This window comes from Triturus cristatus, chromosome 6, assembly GCF_964204655.1.
Source record: "Triturus cristatus chromosome 6, aTriCri1.1, whole genome shotgun sequence".
NCBI lineage: Eukaryota > Metazoa > Chordata > Amphibia > Caudata > Salamandridae > Triturus > Triturus cristatus.
This window is the reverse complement of record NC_140589.1, coordinates 117,895,957-117,911,511: the sequence shown is the minus strand read 5'-3', so window position 1 is coordinate 117,911,511 and position 15,555 is coordinate 117,895,957. Positions and strand designations below refer to the sequence as shown.

Here is a 15,555-nt window from a genome sequence, read left to right as displayed (position 1 = left end):
TAAATTTTCCTAACTTGAGTCAAGATAAGCACATCCGAACCCAATGGCGGAAAAAAACAATCTGAGGATGGAGAGGATGCCCATGCGCACTGTGGTCCAGGGGAGGAGTCACCTATCTCAGGATACTTCGAAGACTCTTCCAGGACAACAACGTGCAAACATCCGGACCCAACACTAGGCGGCGATCTATGCACAGATATGAATTCAGCAGCCCACATGCCTCGAACATGGGGTTTCCCTGGAGATCTTCCATCGCCCGGTGGACGATGGGGGCCTTGAAGCTCCGAACTTTGAGCTGTATTTTCTGGCCTCCCAGCTCCAGTGGATCACACAGTGGCTTGATGGGTCACAACAGGAGGAATTAGGCCCGGTGGGATAATCGGCCCACTGGGGTGCCTTGCTGGCTTGGCTGCTCTACCCGACAGCTGGGTTTCCACGCCCGAGTCTTGTTGACAGTGGCCCTACACTGCTGGAAACGCTGAGTGACGCAGACTACGGGAGTGCCGCTTTATGCCCCGGCACCGCCACTGGTGGGCTTCTCCCCACGGCGACCCTTTATCCTTTTTTTACAGCCAGACAGCTTCCAACCTGGATAGACTCCAGACTAGTCACGGCGTGTGACTGCTTCCAACAGGGGATCTACTACAATTTGAAGAGTTGGTAACTAACTTCACATTGTACCCGGGATAGTTCCTCCTATACGAGGAGTTGGTCCGCACTTTTAGGGACCTATGGGCCGGAGGCCGCAAGGAACCCTAGACACAATTCTTCAGCATTTAGTTTCTCTCACCACCACTAGACATTTACTAGTGTGGTTCTACAGATTACTATCCTAAATGACCCAGAATCCTTTATTGGCGGTGCGACTGAGGTGGGGAGAGATAAGATACTTGAATGGGAAGTTTCAGACTGAACGGTACAAAAGAACAAGTTACTTACCTTCGGTAACGCTTTTTCTGGTGGATACAGTATCTGCCTGTGGATTCCTCACCTTGTGAATATCCCCTGCGCCAGCATTCCACAGAATTTTTTCCCCAGCTCTCCACGCCGACGTGGACGTCATAAAACCACGGCTCCGCTCGCGACTCCGTATGACGTCACCGTAGCCATAAGAGAGCCGCGTCTGCGTGATGACGTCAGTTCTACCCATTTTTCCCGTGCCTCTGAGGCGAACAGGTGGACCGACAACAGAATCAGAGTATACATAGTATACAACATTCGAACAAATATACATTGTACATATACAAAAAGGAAAGCTAAAGAACATAAGCATTTCCTATAAGTGTACCAGAAAGAAAGAAGATACAATATAAAACAACATGTCAAACAAAGCATCCTTTAAGGTATACAAAGGTGGACAACGGGGAGGCGGGTGGGCCAGTGAGGAATCCACAGGCAGTTACTGTATCCACCAGAAAAAGCATTACCGAAGGTAAGTAACTTGTTCTTCTGATGGATACATCTGCCAGTGGATGCCTCACCTTGTGAATAGATTCCCACTCACAGAGGAGGATGTCCACCTTCCTATACCAAAAAGTCCTGCAAGACAGAGCGTGCAAAATGGCCCTCCCTCCTCATCTCAGAGTCAAAGCAATAATGCTTTGCGAAAGTATGGAGGGAGGCCCAAGTCGCGGCCTTACAAATGTCTGCAACTGGAACACCCCTGGCCAAAGCAGAGGTAGAAGACTTCGCTCTAGTTGAATGCGCTCTAATACCCTCAGGAGGAACCTTACCAGCATGGGCGTAGCAGATCTTGATGGTTAGGATGATCCAGCTGGACAGAGTGCGCTTGTGCACAGCTTTGCCTTTAGAGTGTCCAATATAGCCCACGAAGAGCTGATCATTCAAACGAAAATCCTTTGTTCTGTTCAAATTAAAGCTCACAGCTCTTTTAGGGTCCAATCGGTGAAGTCTCTCCTCCTCCTTGGAAGGGTGAGGGGAGGATAAAACACAGGGAGAGTAATGGACTGCCACAGATGAAAGAGAGTAACAACCTTAGGTAGGAAAGCAGCCCTGGTCCTGAGGACCATCCTTTCAGCATGTAAGGAAAAAACGGGGGTTTCGAACTAAGAGCTTGAAGCTCACTCACCCTCCTTACCGAGGTTATGGCTACAATCAAGACCGTTTTAAAGGACAACAGTCTCAAAGGACAGCTATGAAGGGGCTCAAAAGGGGACCCCATCAAAAAAGTCAAGACAAGATTAAGGTCCCACTGTGGCATTGCAAAGGGAGAAGGAGGAAACCTGTTAGTAAGACCTTTGATCAATCTTAAAACAATAGGAGATTTAAACAACGACGGCTGATCCTGAAGACACAGAGAAGCCGATAAGGATGACAAATAGCCATTAACTGTGGCCACAGCACAACCTTGCTGAGCCAAGGAAAGAGCAAACTGAGGCACATTAGAAAGATGGGCTTTTTAAAGGGTCAATGGATCTCTCTCCACACCATTTAATAAGTTTCGACCACCTGTAGGAGTAAATAGACTTGGTGGAGTGTCGGCTGGCCAATAAAATAACATCCACCACATCAGGCGGGAGAGAGAAGGAACTCAGGTTGCCCCGTTCAATCTCCAGGCATGAAGGTGCAGGCTCTGGAGGTGGGGGTGTAGAACCTGCCCCTCCGACTGCGAGAGGAGGTCTGCCCTGAGAGGGAGACGGAGCGGAGGGTGCGACGAAAGGTGAAGTAGATCTGTGTACCACACCCTTCTTGGCCAATCCGGGGCGATCAATATAACTTGGGCCCGGTCTTGGCGAATCTTCCTCAGAACCCGAGGAATTACGGGTATGGGAGGAAACGCGTAAAGGAGTTGTGAGCCCCAACTCAACTGTAACACATCCCCTAACACCCCCTGCATCGGAAACTGGAGACTGCAGAATGACGGGCAATGCGCGTTCTCGAGAGTGGCAAAAAGGTCCACCCGAGGTGTCCCCCACATCTGGAAGATGTGCTGAAATACCTCTGGATGAAGCCTCCACTCGTGGTCGGTGGAAAACTGTCGACTGAGACTGTCCGCACGTACATTCAGCACCCCGGCCAGATGATTCACCATCAAGCAAATCCGATGGTCCTGAGCCCAGGACCAGAGTCGCAAAGCCTCTCTGCAGAGATGGTACGACCCTACTCCTCCCTGTTTGTTGACATACCACATTGCGGTTGTGTTGTCCATCAGGACTTGTACCAACTGACCGCGAAGGGAAGGGAGGAAGGCCTTGAGCACCAAACGTATCGCCCGCAATTCTAGAAGATTGATATAAGACAATCTTTTCTCTGGAGACCAAAGACCCTTGATCTCCAGATCCCCCAGATGAGCACCCCACCCCAGGGTGGAGGCATCTGTTATCACTGTGGCCACCGTTGGAGGAAGATGAAAGGATTTACCTTGAGACAGGTTGCCCTCCAAGCTCCACCAAGACAGATCCACTAAAGCTTCTCTGGAGATTCTGACTGACTCCCTGAGATCTCTGTTGTGCTGATACCACTGCCTGCGGAGACACCACTGGAGTGCCCTCATGTGCCAGCGTGCATGGTTGACCAACAGAATGCAGGAGGCGAACAGACCGAGCAGGCGAAGGACCTTCAGAACTGGAACAACCGCTCCATTGTGGAATAAAGGGATCATCTCCTGAATGTCGAGAATTCTTTGTGGAGGAGGAAATGCTCGACACACAGTAGTGTCCAGTACTGCCCCTATGAACAGGTTGCGCTGAGAGGGCACCAGGTGAGGTTTGGGCACATTGATTGAAAAACCCAAGTTGTATAACAGCTGAGATGATACCCGCAGATGATGTTGCACCATCCCTGGCGACTCTGCTTTCAGAAGCCAGTCGTCCAAGTAGGGGAAAACCGGAATCCCCGACTTCCTGAGATGGGCAGCCACCACCGCCATCACCTTGGTGAAGACTCAAGGTGCAGTAGTAAGACCAAACGGGAGAACCGCAAACTGGTAGTGTTGTGACCTAACCGTAAAACGGAGATACTTCCTGTGCGACTTCAGGATTGGGATGTGGAAATACGCATCCTGCAAGTCGATCGACACCATCCAGTCTTCTTGCTGGAACGCTTGAAGAGCCTGTGCAAGGGTTAGCATCTTGAATTCAAGACTCTGAGGTCCAGGTTCGGACGCAATCTGCCGTCCTTTTTGGGAATCAGGAAGTACCGGGAGTAGCATCCCTGACGCCTTTCCTGCTCTGGAACCACCTCTATCGCACCTTTTTGTAGCAATACAAGAACCTCCTTTTGCAGAAGAAGCAGATGGTCCTCTGAGCAAAAACCTTGGCAAGGAGGGTAAGGGGAGGAAATTCCCGAAAGGGAAGGGCGTACCCATTCTCCACAAGGTTTAAAACCCAAAGGACCGATTTCCAACCTCACAGAAGTGGGACACCCGACCCCCAACAGGCCTCACATGATCCAGGTTGGGGGATCTAGGGCTGCTTCCCTGTAGCCTCATTGGGAACAGAGGAGGCTGAGGAGGAGGAGGGACTGTGGTCAGTACCACGCCGACCCCTTTATCTTCCTTGATAGGATCTGTAGAGAGGATTTTGTTGCTCCTGTTGCTGCTGCTGCTGAGGTTGACGGAAGGAACGAAAGGATGACCTCCCAAATACCCTATACTTCCTGAAGCCAAACCCTTTTGACTGCGTCTGCAAACCTAAAGATTTCGCAGTAGCTCTGCTATCCTTGAATCTTTGCAGGGCAGAATCCGCTTTTTCCTCAAAAAGCTTTTCCCCATCAAAGGGTAAGTCGACCAAAGTGGCCTGAACATCCGCAGAGAAACCTGCCTTCTAGTGGCTATAGAAGATGCCATAATTCTGGCCACGGAATCAGCCGTATCTAGGCCCGATTGAATGACTTGCCTAGCAGCAGCTTGAGTGTCTGCAACAACCTCCATAAAAGAGCCCTACTCCTCATCAGGCAGTTTAGGAGCTAACTGCTTCACAGAGTCCATCAAAGCATGAACGTAGCGGCTCAATAAGCAAGTGGCATTAGTTGATTTAAGTGCCATACTTCCAGAAGAGAAGACCTTTTTAGCCGACTGCTCGATCTTCTTTGAGTCCCTGTCAGCTGGAGCCTGCGGAAAAGCACCTGAAGATTGTTTTGAACAGGATGCCTGCACTACAAGACTCTCTGGAGAAGGGTGCGAGGAAAGGAAGCTCGGATCCCCCGGAGCCACTCTATATCTCCTCGCCACAGTTCTGGAAACCGCAGGTGAACAAAGTGGTTTGCGCCAAACGTCCATAACAGGCTCTAAGATAGCCTCATTAAAAGGCAACAGAGGCTCAACAATGGAAGAAGGAGAATGAAGGACTTCAGTCAATAGGTTTGGCTTATATTCCGCAGCAGGCAACTGTAAGTCCAACAACTCCGCAGCCTTCCTGATGACCAAATGGTAAGGAGCCAACTCTTGAGGAGGAGAAGACCTGGAAGAAGAATGCTCCCATTCAGGAGTAGTGTCCAAACCACTTGCCTCCTGAATACCTTCAAATTCATCAGTGGAGTCACCCACTTCACCTTCCTCCACTTCCTCTGCCCGATATTGCTCTTCCTCTATAATCCTCTGAGCCTCTCTTCGAGAGCGGATCCGAGGACACAGCGTCAGCGGCGTCAGACGCGGTGCAGCTGGAGTCGCCGCAGACGTCGAGGGAGGCTCTGACGAAGGCATGCGATCCAGTCGAGGCCGGGAGGAAGGCTCTCCAGACGGCGCCGGGAACTGCCATAATGGAGCCATCGGCAAGAAGGGCATAAAAGGTGCCTGAGCGTAGTGTTGCGGCACGCCCAAACTTAAAATCATTGGACCCACGGGACCTGAAGGTGCTCCGGATGGGAAGGCTGCTCTCTGGAAAACACCATACATATTATTAAGGAAATGAGTCGGATCTGCACCCGGAGTCGGGAAATGCAGGCATGGGTTCGAACCTAAATCCAGCCGAGGAGTAGTTGGAGCCGAAGAACCCTCTACTGGAGCCACAGGTTCACCTTCAGGCACAGGCGAAAGATCAACAACCTGCTCCGGCTCGGCGTCGGAAGCTGGAGAATCCACCGGTGCCGGAGACAGCGCCGGAGTTAACTTGGGCGAAGGTGACTTATCTGGAGAAACACAAGGAGAAGGGGAAGGTGAAGGAGAAGGAGAGACGAAGTCCTTACTTCGACGTGGAGGCGATGGCGACCTCGAAGCCTTACTCTTCAACGATCGGCGCCGAGAGCTATGCTTCCTCTTCTTCTTGTGTCTTCTCGATTTAGACGAGTGTGAAGTCGACGACTCCGGCTTTGACTTGTCTCTTTTCCGACCTCTGCCCTCCTTCTTCGCCTTAGCCATGAAAAGCTTTGCTTCTCTCTCTTTCAGTGCTTTAGGATTCATCTTCCTGCAGCTGGAACAGTCTTCCACGTCGTGGTCCGACGAAAGACACCATAAGCAGTCTTCATGGGGGTCAGTGATGGACATGTGACCTCCACATTCACTGCACGGCTTGAATCCTGACTTCCTCGACGAAGACATGAGTATTCCAGAAACAGTAACTCACAAGGAGACTACAAAGTAACAGGAGAGTGCTGGAAAACCGTTACGCGTCGACGGCGCGGAAAAAAGGGAACTGACATCATCACGCCGACGTGGCTCCGGGGATGTCATACGGAGTCGCGAGCAGAGCCGTAGTATTATGACGTCCACGTCGGCGTGGAGAGCAGGGGAAAAAATTCAGTGGAATGCTGGCGCAGGGGATATTCACAAGGGGAGGAATCCACTGGCAGATGTATCCATCAGAATCATAGCTTATCCCAAAAAAGCCTGGAGGAATACAAGACTAAAATTCATGCAATTTAAGTATGTCCACATGACCAATATGACCCCCACAGAAGTCGGGTAGTTTATGGTGGCAAACCACGCAGTTGCCCCAGATGCAGTAATTTGGATGCTGATTTCATACACATGACCTGGGGCTGCCCTGGGCTGTACCCCTTCCAGGACACTGTTATGGATGCACTTGACACCACTTTAGGTTGCACCCTTTTGCCCTCTCTGGAGGTCTGCTTGCTGGGGCTGTTCAATAGACCGTCCAAATGCAAGGTGGGCACCAGATTCCTGTGCCTCGCCCTTGTGCTAGCCAAGAGGTGAATTGCAATGGCCTGGAAGTCCAGGGTAGGACCAGTGATGGGAACTTGGGTTAAAGATGTTACCCAGTAGGCCGGGTACTAGGAGAGGGCACTGCTTCAGGAGAAAGCTAAGGGGGGCCGGAGATGTCCAATAGCAGGGTTGTGAACTGAGCTCTTGGACACGTGGGAACATCCAGAAGGAGATTTCGCTGAGGAGTCTAATGACTGGGAAAGGTTATCTGGTGAGGACAGCCATATTACCCTGGGAGCCACAATGGGGGAGGAGGGTAGACATTGATCTGAATTAGGGCTGGGACTTTTGGAGACACATTACACCTCAGTAACGGAATGGTCAATGCTACACCTTCCACTTTTATCACGTATACCTCAACATGATACTGCTGCTATGGAGGAACCGCCCGAGTATGGCATGGGGATGGCCGAATAAGCTATATCCTTCCCCCCTTCCTCTTGTTTGTCTACACCCCCTCTGACTTACTAGGTTTGAGAAGTACAGGCACGGGGTTTAAAACAGTTTGCTGTTTTACATTTTATTTATTTATTTCCTATTATTTCCCCCTCCCTTTTCTGGAGGTCATGGTATCCTAGACTATTTGACTCACCCATGATAAGTTGTACATTCCATACTTTTATACGTAAAATGAGTTGAGTTGTGATGTTGGTTGAGATAATTAATGTATATGTAAGTGTTGCTTAGATGTTGGTCTATTGCTTATATTATGCATGTTTGTTGAGCCCTTGTGAAACCTAAACTGCTGCTGCCTTATTAGCGATCTGTGTCCACCCTTGAGTGATGTCATAGTTAAATGCCAATAAAAATATGTTTCCAAATAGTAAGTAACAGAGGTCAGAGAAATGGGCAGTGACTTTAAAAATCCAACTAGTCACTTTTCTTGGATAACTATATTTGTTTGCATCCTCTAGTTGTACCAGTGACTCCAATATTTAATGAGATATACAGTGCTCAAAAGCCTCATTGCTAACAATTTTAAAGATTTTGCCACCAAATACGAACACAACCAGTGCTGGATATCTCCTACATGTTTCGTGCATGGGGCATAGCTGTTTCTGCTCTGCAGCGTGGGACAGCTTGATACCCCTTTATGACTATTCAGGGTGATATTTCCAGATGTGAGGACGCATACCACCTATGCCACCTTCTTTCTTATAGGAACTTCTCCCACTTGCATTAATGCTCCAAACCACCTACACCTTCTCTGAAATGACAGAGGACCATTGTTCAAAATACCAATTTCTTCATTATGTGAGCTCCAACTGGCAATCATCATCAAGATACATAGTTGTTTCAGATTATGACTTTGATTTGATTTAGAAGAGTAACTCTTGAAATATGATCACCTGCACATATTTTCAGATCCTGCCGGCACTGTTGTAGCCAATAAAGACTTAGAGTGGGGCTTATGTTTTCCCTTTGATCATGATTCAATGGCTTGTTTGTCAATCTGCGCTTGTGCTGTGCTTGAGAAATATATTGTTTTTAATATAAACTTACATCCCGCTTCCTCTCCTTCCTGGCTTCTCATTGATGCCTATTGTGTGAGAGCATACATGCAAAGTAGCCATCTTAGGATGATTTTCTTTTAACAAAAAATTCATTACTAGACAGCTATTTGGGTGCATATGCATGTTTTTCGTTTGCAATAAGGAATATCTTTCCAAGATCACCATAGAGCCTGCAAGCGTACACACATCAGAAATTTGAGAGGGTTAAATAAGCATTGGCAATGCCAATAGGCGTCACAGGGCTCTGCAATGCTTGTTTTAATATAAGGCAATGCTTTGCACGACACACATTTCCCACTTCTCCCCATTAACAGTGCCCATCCCTAATTTATATTTTCTTCATTCCATTGCTACACCAAATGTTGTTCATAACCACTTGACATACCTGCTTGAGCATAGGCCAACAGAGATCAGAGACCGTCCTCTGGCAAGGAAGAACATTCCACACAAGAGACTCAAATGCAAACCGCAGCAGGGTTAAGCGCACATTCTACAACAGGAATAGGGAGGAAATAATTATTGTTATGTGCTGCAGAGGCATCATAAACAACATTTTAACTTCTGTGGACCCTCCACATAATCATTATTGGAACCCAGGGACCCCTACTAATTCAAGATTAGAATTAAAGGACTTTCACTCCACTGATTCATTACTGGAAACCGGGGACATTGGCCTAAGAATTTGATGTTCTGAACCGTAAAACAACACACACAAAATACAGAAACAAGCATTTGTTATACAAATACACAAATGAATACAAATTTGAAGCAAAACAATCTACATTTTAATGGAAAGGTTGGAGCTTTTCAAAATTCAATTAAAGCCACTCATCACCCATACTATATTCTGTTTGATGCCCTTGCACTCCTCTCAAAGATCAATCTGAGGATACCAACTTATTTTTTACATTTAGGCAATTCTACAATAACTTAATTTTTACCCTCCAATCATTTACAGAACGTTTTAAAGATTTACATTTTACATTTTGTTTCTTTATATATACACACATATATATATATACACACACACATATATATATATACATCTATACATCTATATATATATATATATATATATATATACACACATCTATATATATACATATATCTATATATATATATATATATATATATATATATATATATATATATATATATATATTAAAGCTCCAAAGTGCCCACAGGCAAGGTTGCACTCATCAAGCAGCACTACGATTCCAAGCGGGTAGAAGACATCACCGCATGCCGGTCTGCAGCCCTCATGTCTCGATTTAAAGCCGGACGCGTTTCTGAGCCTGCGCTCGTCTTCAGAGGCTCGACTTGAATTTGGCGCTTTGACACTCCCACTATTTAAACCATAAACGCCCAGGATTGGGCAAACTCCAATGAGTTTGAACGCACTGCATTGTGGGACTAATAGTCCGTATCATTTCCCTGTATGGGTGCGTCTCATTCTGCCATTTCAAAAGCCCTGGATGGGCCCCGGGATGCAGGTGTCCATAAATCCCTCGGCTACTGCTTCACTATAGAGGCACGGCGAGTTCCGTCCCCCGTGACCCCCATTGTTCTCAGGGTGGTGCAGACTTTCGCGGCTGGGCTGCCGCGTGTAAATTAAAGCTCCAAAGTGCCCACAGGCAAGGTTTCACTCATCCAGCAGCACTACGATTCAAAGCGGGTAGAAGACATCACCGCATGCCGGTCTGCAGCCCTCATGTCTCGATTTAAAGCCTGACGCGTTTCTGAGCCTGCGCTCGTCTTCAGAGGCTCGACTTGAGTTTGGCGCTTTGACACTCCCACTATTTAAACCATAAACGCCCAGGATTGGGCAAACTCCAATGAGTTTGAACGCACTGCATTGTGGGACTAATAGTCCGTGTCATTTCCCTGTATGGGTGCGTCTCATTCTGCCATTTCAAAAGCCCTGGATGGGCCCCGGGATGCAGGTGTCCATAAATCCCTCGGCTACTGCTTCACTATAGAGGCACGGCGAGTTCCGTCCCCCGTGACCCCCATTGTTCTCGGGGTGGTGCAGACCTCCGCGGCTTGGCTGCCGCATGTAAATGAAAGCTCCAAAGTGCCCACAGGCAAGGTTGCACTCATCCAGCAGCACTACGATTCCAAGCGGGTAGAAGACATCACCGCATGCCGGTCTGCAGCCCTCATGTCTCGATTTAAAGCCTGACGCGTTTCTGAGCCTGCGCTCGTCTTCAGAGGCTCGACTTAAGTTTGGCGCTTTGACACTCCCACTATTTAAACCATAAACGCCCAGGATTGGGCAAACTCCAATGAGTTTGAACGCACTGCATTGTGGGACTAATAGTCCGTGTCATTTCCCTGTATGGGTGCGTCTCATTCTGCCATTTCAAAAGCCCTGGATGGGCCCCGGGATGCAGGTGTCCATAAATCCCTCGGCTACTGCTTCACTATAGAGGCACGGCGAGTTCCGTCCCCCGTGACCCCCATTGTTCTCGGGGTGGTGCAGACCTTCGCGGCTGGGCTGCCGCGTGTAAATTAAAGCTCCAAAGTGCCCACAGGCAAGGTTGCACTCATCCAGCAGCACTACGATTCAGAGTTATCTGCTCATCGTGTAAAACGATCCATGATTACGAGGCAGGCGCCTTGAAATGCGTCGGACAAAGAACTAACATGAATGCTGCAGCTTGTTGTCCATGAATAAATCGGAAGATTTCATTTGAAGCGAGTGCGTTCTCAATGCTGTGGGCAACTTGGGGTTTATATTTACGACACGGCAGCCCTGCCGTGGAGAACGCACCGTCCCCAGAGACACGAGTGGGAGGCTGGGAGCAGGAACTGTGCCTACTCTGTCAGTGCTTCAAAAGAGGATATAACGAACTTGCTCAGCGAACATGGCCTCCTTAAGGTTTTAATTACCACACGGAAAGCAGAGCCCACTGGAGGGTGAAAACAAAATCTGAACTTGACCACAAGTACCAGCCTGCTCTGGTTGCAATGACGTATGGAATGCAACGCCCACTGAGGGTTGAAATTAGCATGCTGAATCAGAGTTATCTGCTCATCGTGTAAAACGATCCATGATTACGAGGCAGGAGCCTTGAAACGCGTGGGACAAAGAACTAACATGAATGCTGCAGCTTGTTGTCCATGAATAAATCGGAAGATTTCATTTGAAGCGAGTGCGTTCTCAATGCTGTGGGCAACTTGGGGTTTATATTTACGACACGGCAGCCCTGCCGTGGAGAACGCACCGTCCCCAGAGACACGAGTGGGAGGCTGGGAGCAGGAACTGTGCCTACTCTGTCAGTGCTTCAAAAGAGGATATAACGAACTTGCTCAGCGAACATGGCCTACTTAAGGTTTTAATTACCACACGGAAAGCAGAGCCCACTGGAGGGTGAAAACAAAATCTGAACTTGACCACAAGTACCTGCCTGCTCTGGTTGCAATGACGTATGGAATGCAACGCCCACTGAGGGTTGAAATTAGCAGGCTGAATCAGAGTTATCTGCTCATCGTGTAAAACGATCCATTATTACGAGGCAGGAGCCTTGAAACGCGTCGGACAAAGAACTAACATGAATGCTGCAGCTTGTTGTCCATGAATAAATCGGAAGATTTCATTTGAAGCGAGTGCGTTCTCAATGCTATGGGCAACTTGGGGTTTATATTTACGACACGGCAGCCCTGCCGTGGAGAACGCACCGTCCCCAGACACACGAGTGGGAGGCTGGGAGCAGGAACTGTGCTTACTCTGTCAGTGCTTCAAAAGAGGATATAACGAACTTGCTCAGCGAACATGGCCTACTTAAGGTTTTAATTACCACACGGAAAGCAGAGCCCACTGGAGGGTGAAAACAAAATCTGAACTTGACCACAAGTACCAGCCTGCTCTGGTTGCAATGACGTATGGAATGCAACGCCCACTGAGCGTTGAAATTAGCAGGCTGAATCAGAGTTATCTGCTCATCGTGTAAAACGATCCATGATTACGAGGCAGGAGCCTTGAAACGCGTCGGACAAAGAACTAACATGAATGCTGCAGCTTGTTGTCCATGAATAAATCGGAAGATTTCATTTGAAGCGAGTGCGTTCTCAATGCTGTGGGCAACTTGGGGTTTATATTTACGACACGGCAGCCCTGCCGTGGAGAACGCACCGTCCCCAGAGACACGAGTGGGAGGCTGGGAGCAGGAACTGTGCCTACTCTGTCAGTGCTTCAAAAGAGGATATAACGAACTTGCTCAGCGAACATGGCCTCCTTAAGGTATTAATTACCACACGGAAAGCAGAGCCCACTGGAGGGTGAAAACAAAATCTGAACTTGACCACAAGTACCAGCCTGCTCTGGTTGCAATGACGTATGGAATGCAACGCCCACTGAGGGTTGAAATTAGCAGGCTGAATCAGAGTTATCTGCTCATCGTGTAAAACGATCCATGATTACGAGGCAGGAGCCTTGAAACGCGTCGGACAAAGAACTAACATGAATGCTGCAGCTTGTTGTCCATGAAAAAATCGGAAGATTTCATTTGAAGCGAGTGCGTTCTCAATGCTGTGGGCAACTTGGGGTTTATATATATATTAATTTTTATTAATCTGTTAATATTATTTAATTTCTAAGCAGTTACATACCAGCTGAGTAGGCTTTGCGGACCCCATAGGGGTCCCTGAACCACAGGTTTAGAACCACTGCCATGAAACATTCAGAAGGATATTGTGTGTTCATATTTGTGATCTAGGTGAGGAAATTACTTAACTTATATAGCACAATTTCTGATGGATTCTCGGCCACCCAGCAGATTTCTATTCGGTGTCAGATTGCCAGAGTGACTGAAGGAGCCGAGATGAGAGACAAGCACTGCAGTAAGCCTTGGCGGTAAATTCCGTTCTGCTCGCGGAATTTGGGTAATTTTGCGGAATTGCCCAAAATTCTGCGTTCCGCAGCTTTGCGGAATGTTTTGCTTGTTCGTGTTCTCAAAATGTGTGTTTGCAAGATATTTCCCCCGAGCACGCAAACAGCGTTCGCGAACAGGAAAAAAGTATCGCGCTCAAGCAATACCATGTGCTTGCGGAATTTTTACGCGCTCACGCAGATTTTTTACCGTTTCGCAGAGCTTTGCGTAGCGCGACTACGCAAGTTTCGCCCACCCCTACTCACCAGAACACAGAGGCAAGGAAGAGAGACAAAGGTAAAAGAAAAAAGTGTTACCTATGAAATGCTTACGCAACTCAAGACAGGGAAGCAGATGGAATGAATATTTTAATTTGCAGTGGGAAAGAGCCTTCATACAAACAACCATAAGCAAAGGAAAGGGGCATATTTTTCAAATTCGTACTTTTTACCACAGACTCATCATCTAGTGAAGGAACTTTGATCCGTTCATCATTTAAGCACGGATGAAGGTTATCCATTTACAGGAGAAACTGCAATCGACCAGAAGACAAAAACACATTTCCCCCAAGCCTGTTTCCAACAAGTAACGCTTCATAAAAGTATCAGCAGAGGCCAATACTGCAGAATGGCAAATATACAGAACAAGTAGCCTCTTGAAAGAGCTGCAGAAGATGATTACACTCAAAGGCAATGCACCCACGTCCCTCAGTCAGCTTCTTTCCTTCCAAGATGTATCATAATTTGACGCAAAGAACAATTGATCATGAACAGGTTGGTTTAGTAATAGCATTGCTCCTAGAACCTCTGTTAAAATATGAGGACTGTCAAACTGACAACATCCATCAGAAGAACATCAGGAACACATGCAAAAAATCCCAGCAACCTAACCTTCCCGGATGATGTGATAGAGATTAAAATTGGAAGTTCTGAAGGTTAAAGGTTCCAAATGTGAATCTAATAAAAAGACAAAAACAAGTTGAGTTCCCTCTCAACATGAACAGATGATTTAGATGAGAGAAACTGATTAAGACTTTCAAAAACAGTACAAGGAAAGTCAGAACACTGACGCCTTCTTCGAACAGAGCATCCTGGTTTACTTTGTAGTCATTAATGATGGAGACTTTTGTCCACAGGTAATCTGCCTGGTGTCTCTCCCATGGTAAGTCACACAGAAGATACTTTGTGTTCCTGTGAGTTAACATTAGGCATCAAAGAAGGTTCGAAAATGCCAGAAATGAAAGGTCTCTGCTAAACCCATTCCACTGAATATTTACTCCCATTGAAGGACTCTCATTGACAACTCGACCTCAGATATCACAAAATCAAACCATGCAAAGAGGCACGGCAGACAGAAAAAAGACATGGCACAAAGGTCAGACTGGGGCTAGAAGAGAGGAATCAATTGAAGAATGCACAACATCCATTCTTCCAGTGGAAAAGCTATTAGTCTCACAGCGTCCAGAACCTCGAAAAGTGCCAAGGAAGATTTGGACAAATTCAGCAATAAAATTTAATCACAGATCAGACTAGGGTATTTCAAAGGTGGCTTTGCATGGTAACCTAGGTATATGACCTACTCCTAAACTGGACAGGCAAGACAGCTCAAATAATTCGAAGACTCAGGCTGCACATTTAAGATTGAAAAGCACAACTTGGGATTCTTAGTGCACTCTATCCAATATGATAAAAGGGAATTCAAAATTAAAAAACTGAAATGTAGACCAAAGCATCTTGAACATTGCTGAACAATTATCAGTTCTGTAAATCCAGGGCTTGCAGGATTCATGGCCAGGATTACCATGTTCAACTTCTCCTTCAAGATTATATTCAGATATCGCACATTCAGTTTGGGTCACAAGTCCTTCCCGTACACCAGTTGATCACCAGAAAATATCTGGCATACTATCTCTTTCCATATTGGCAGTGTTGCCCTTTTTCAACAGCTACTTTCATTATAAAAAGCCTTTATTCTTTTAGAAAGGTCAAATTTTATGGAAAGGTTCCAATATGCTATCTTCGAGAGCTGCACCAAATTAAGTATAATGTCT

The 15,555-nt window shown here is 47.1% G+C and overlaps 1 protein-coding gene across 4 annotated transcripts in view; it reads right to left on the bottom strand.

The window, feature by feature from the left end:
- The window catches only part of LOC146816482 (exportin-5-like), a 1,867,381-nt gene that overhangs the window by 302,755 nt on the left and 1,549,071 nt on the right, over nucleotides 1–15,555 (bottom strand). For all 4 annotated transcript variants that reach the window (XM_085610326.1, XM_085610327.1, XM_085610328.1 and 1 more), the window contains one exon: nucleotides 9,020–9,124. In XM_085610326.1, the coding sequence (XP_085466452.1) occupies nucleotides 9,020–9,124 (105 nt within the window). The remainder of the gene's footprint in view (nucleotides 1–9,019; nucleotides 9,125–15,555) is intronic.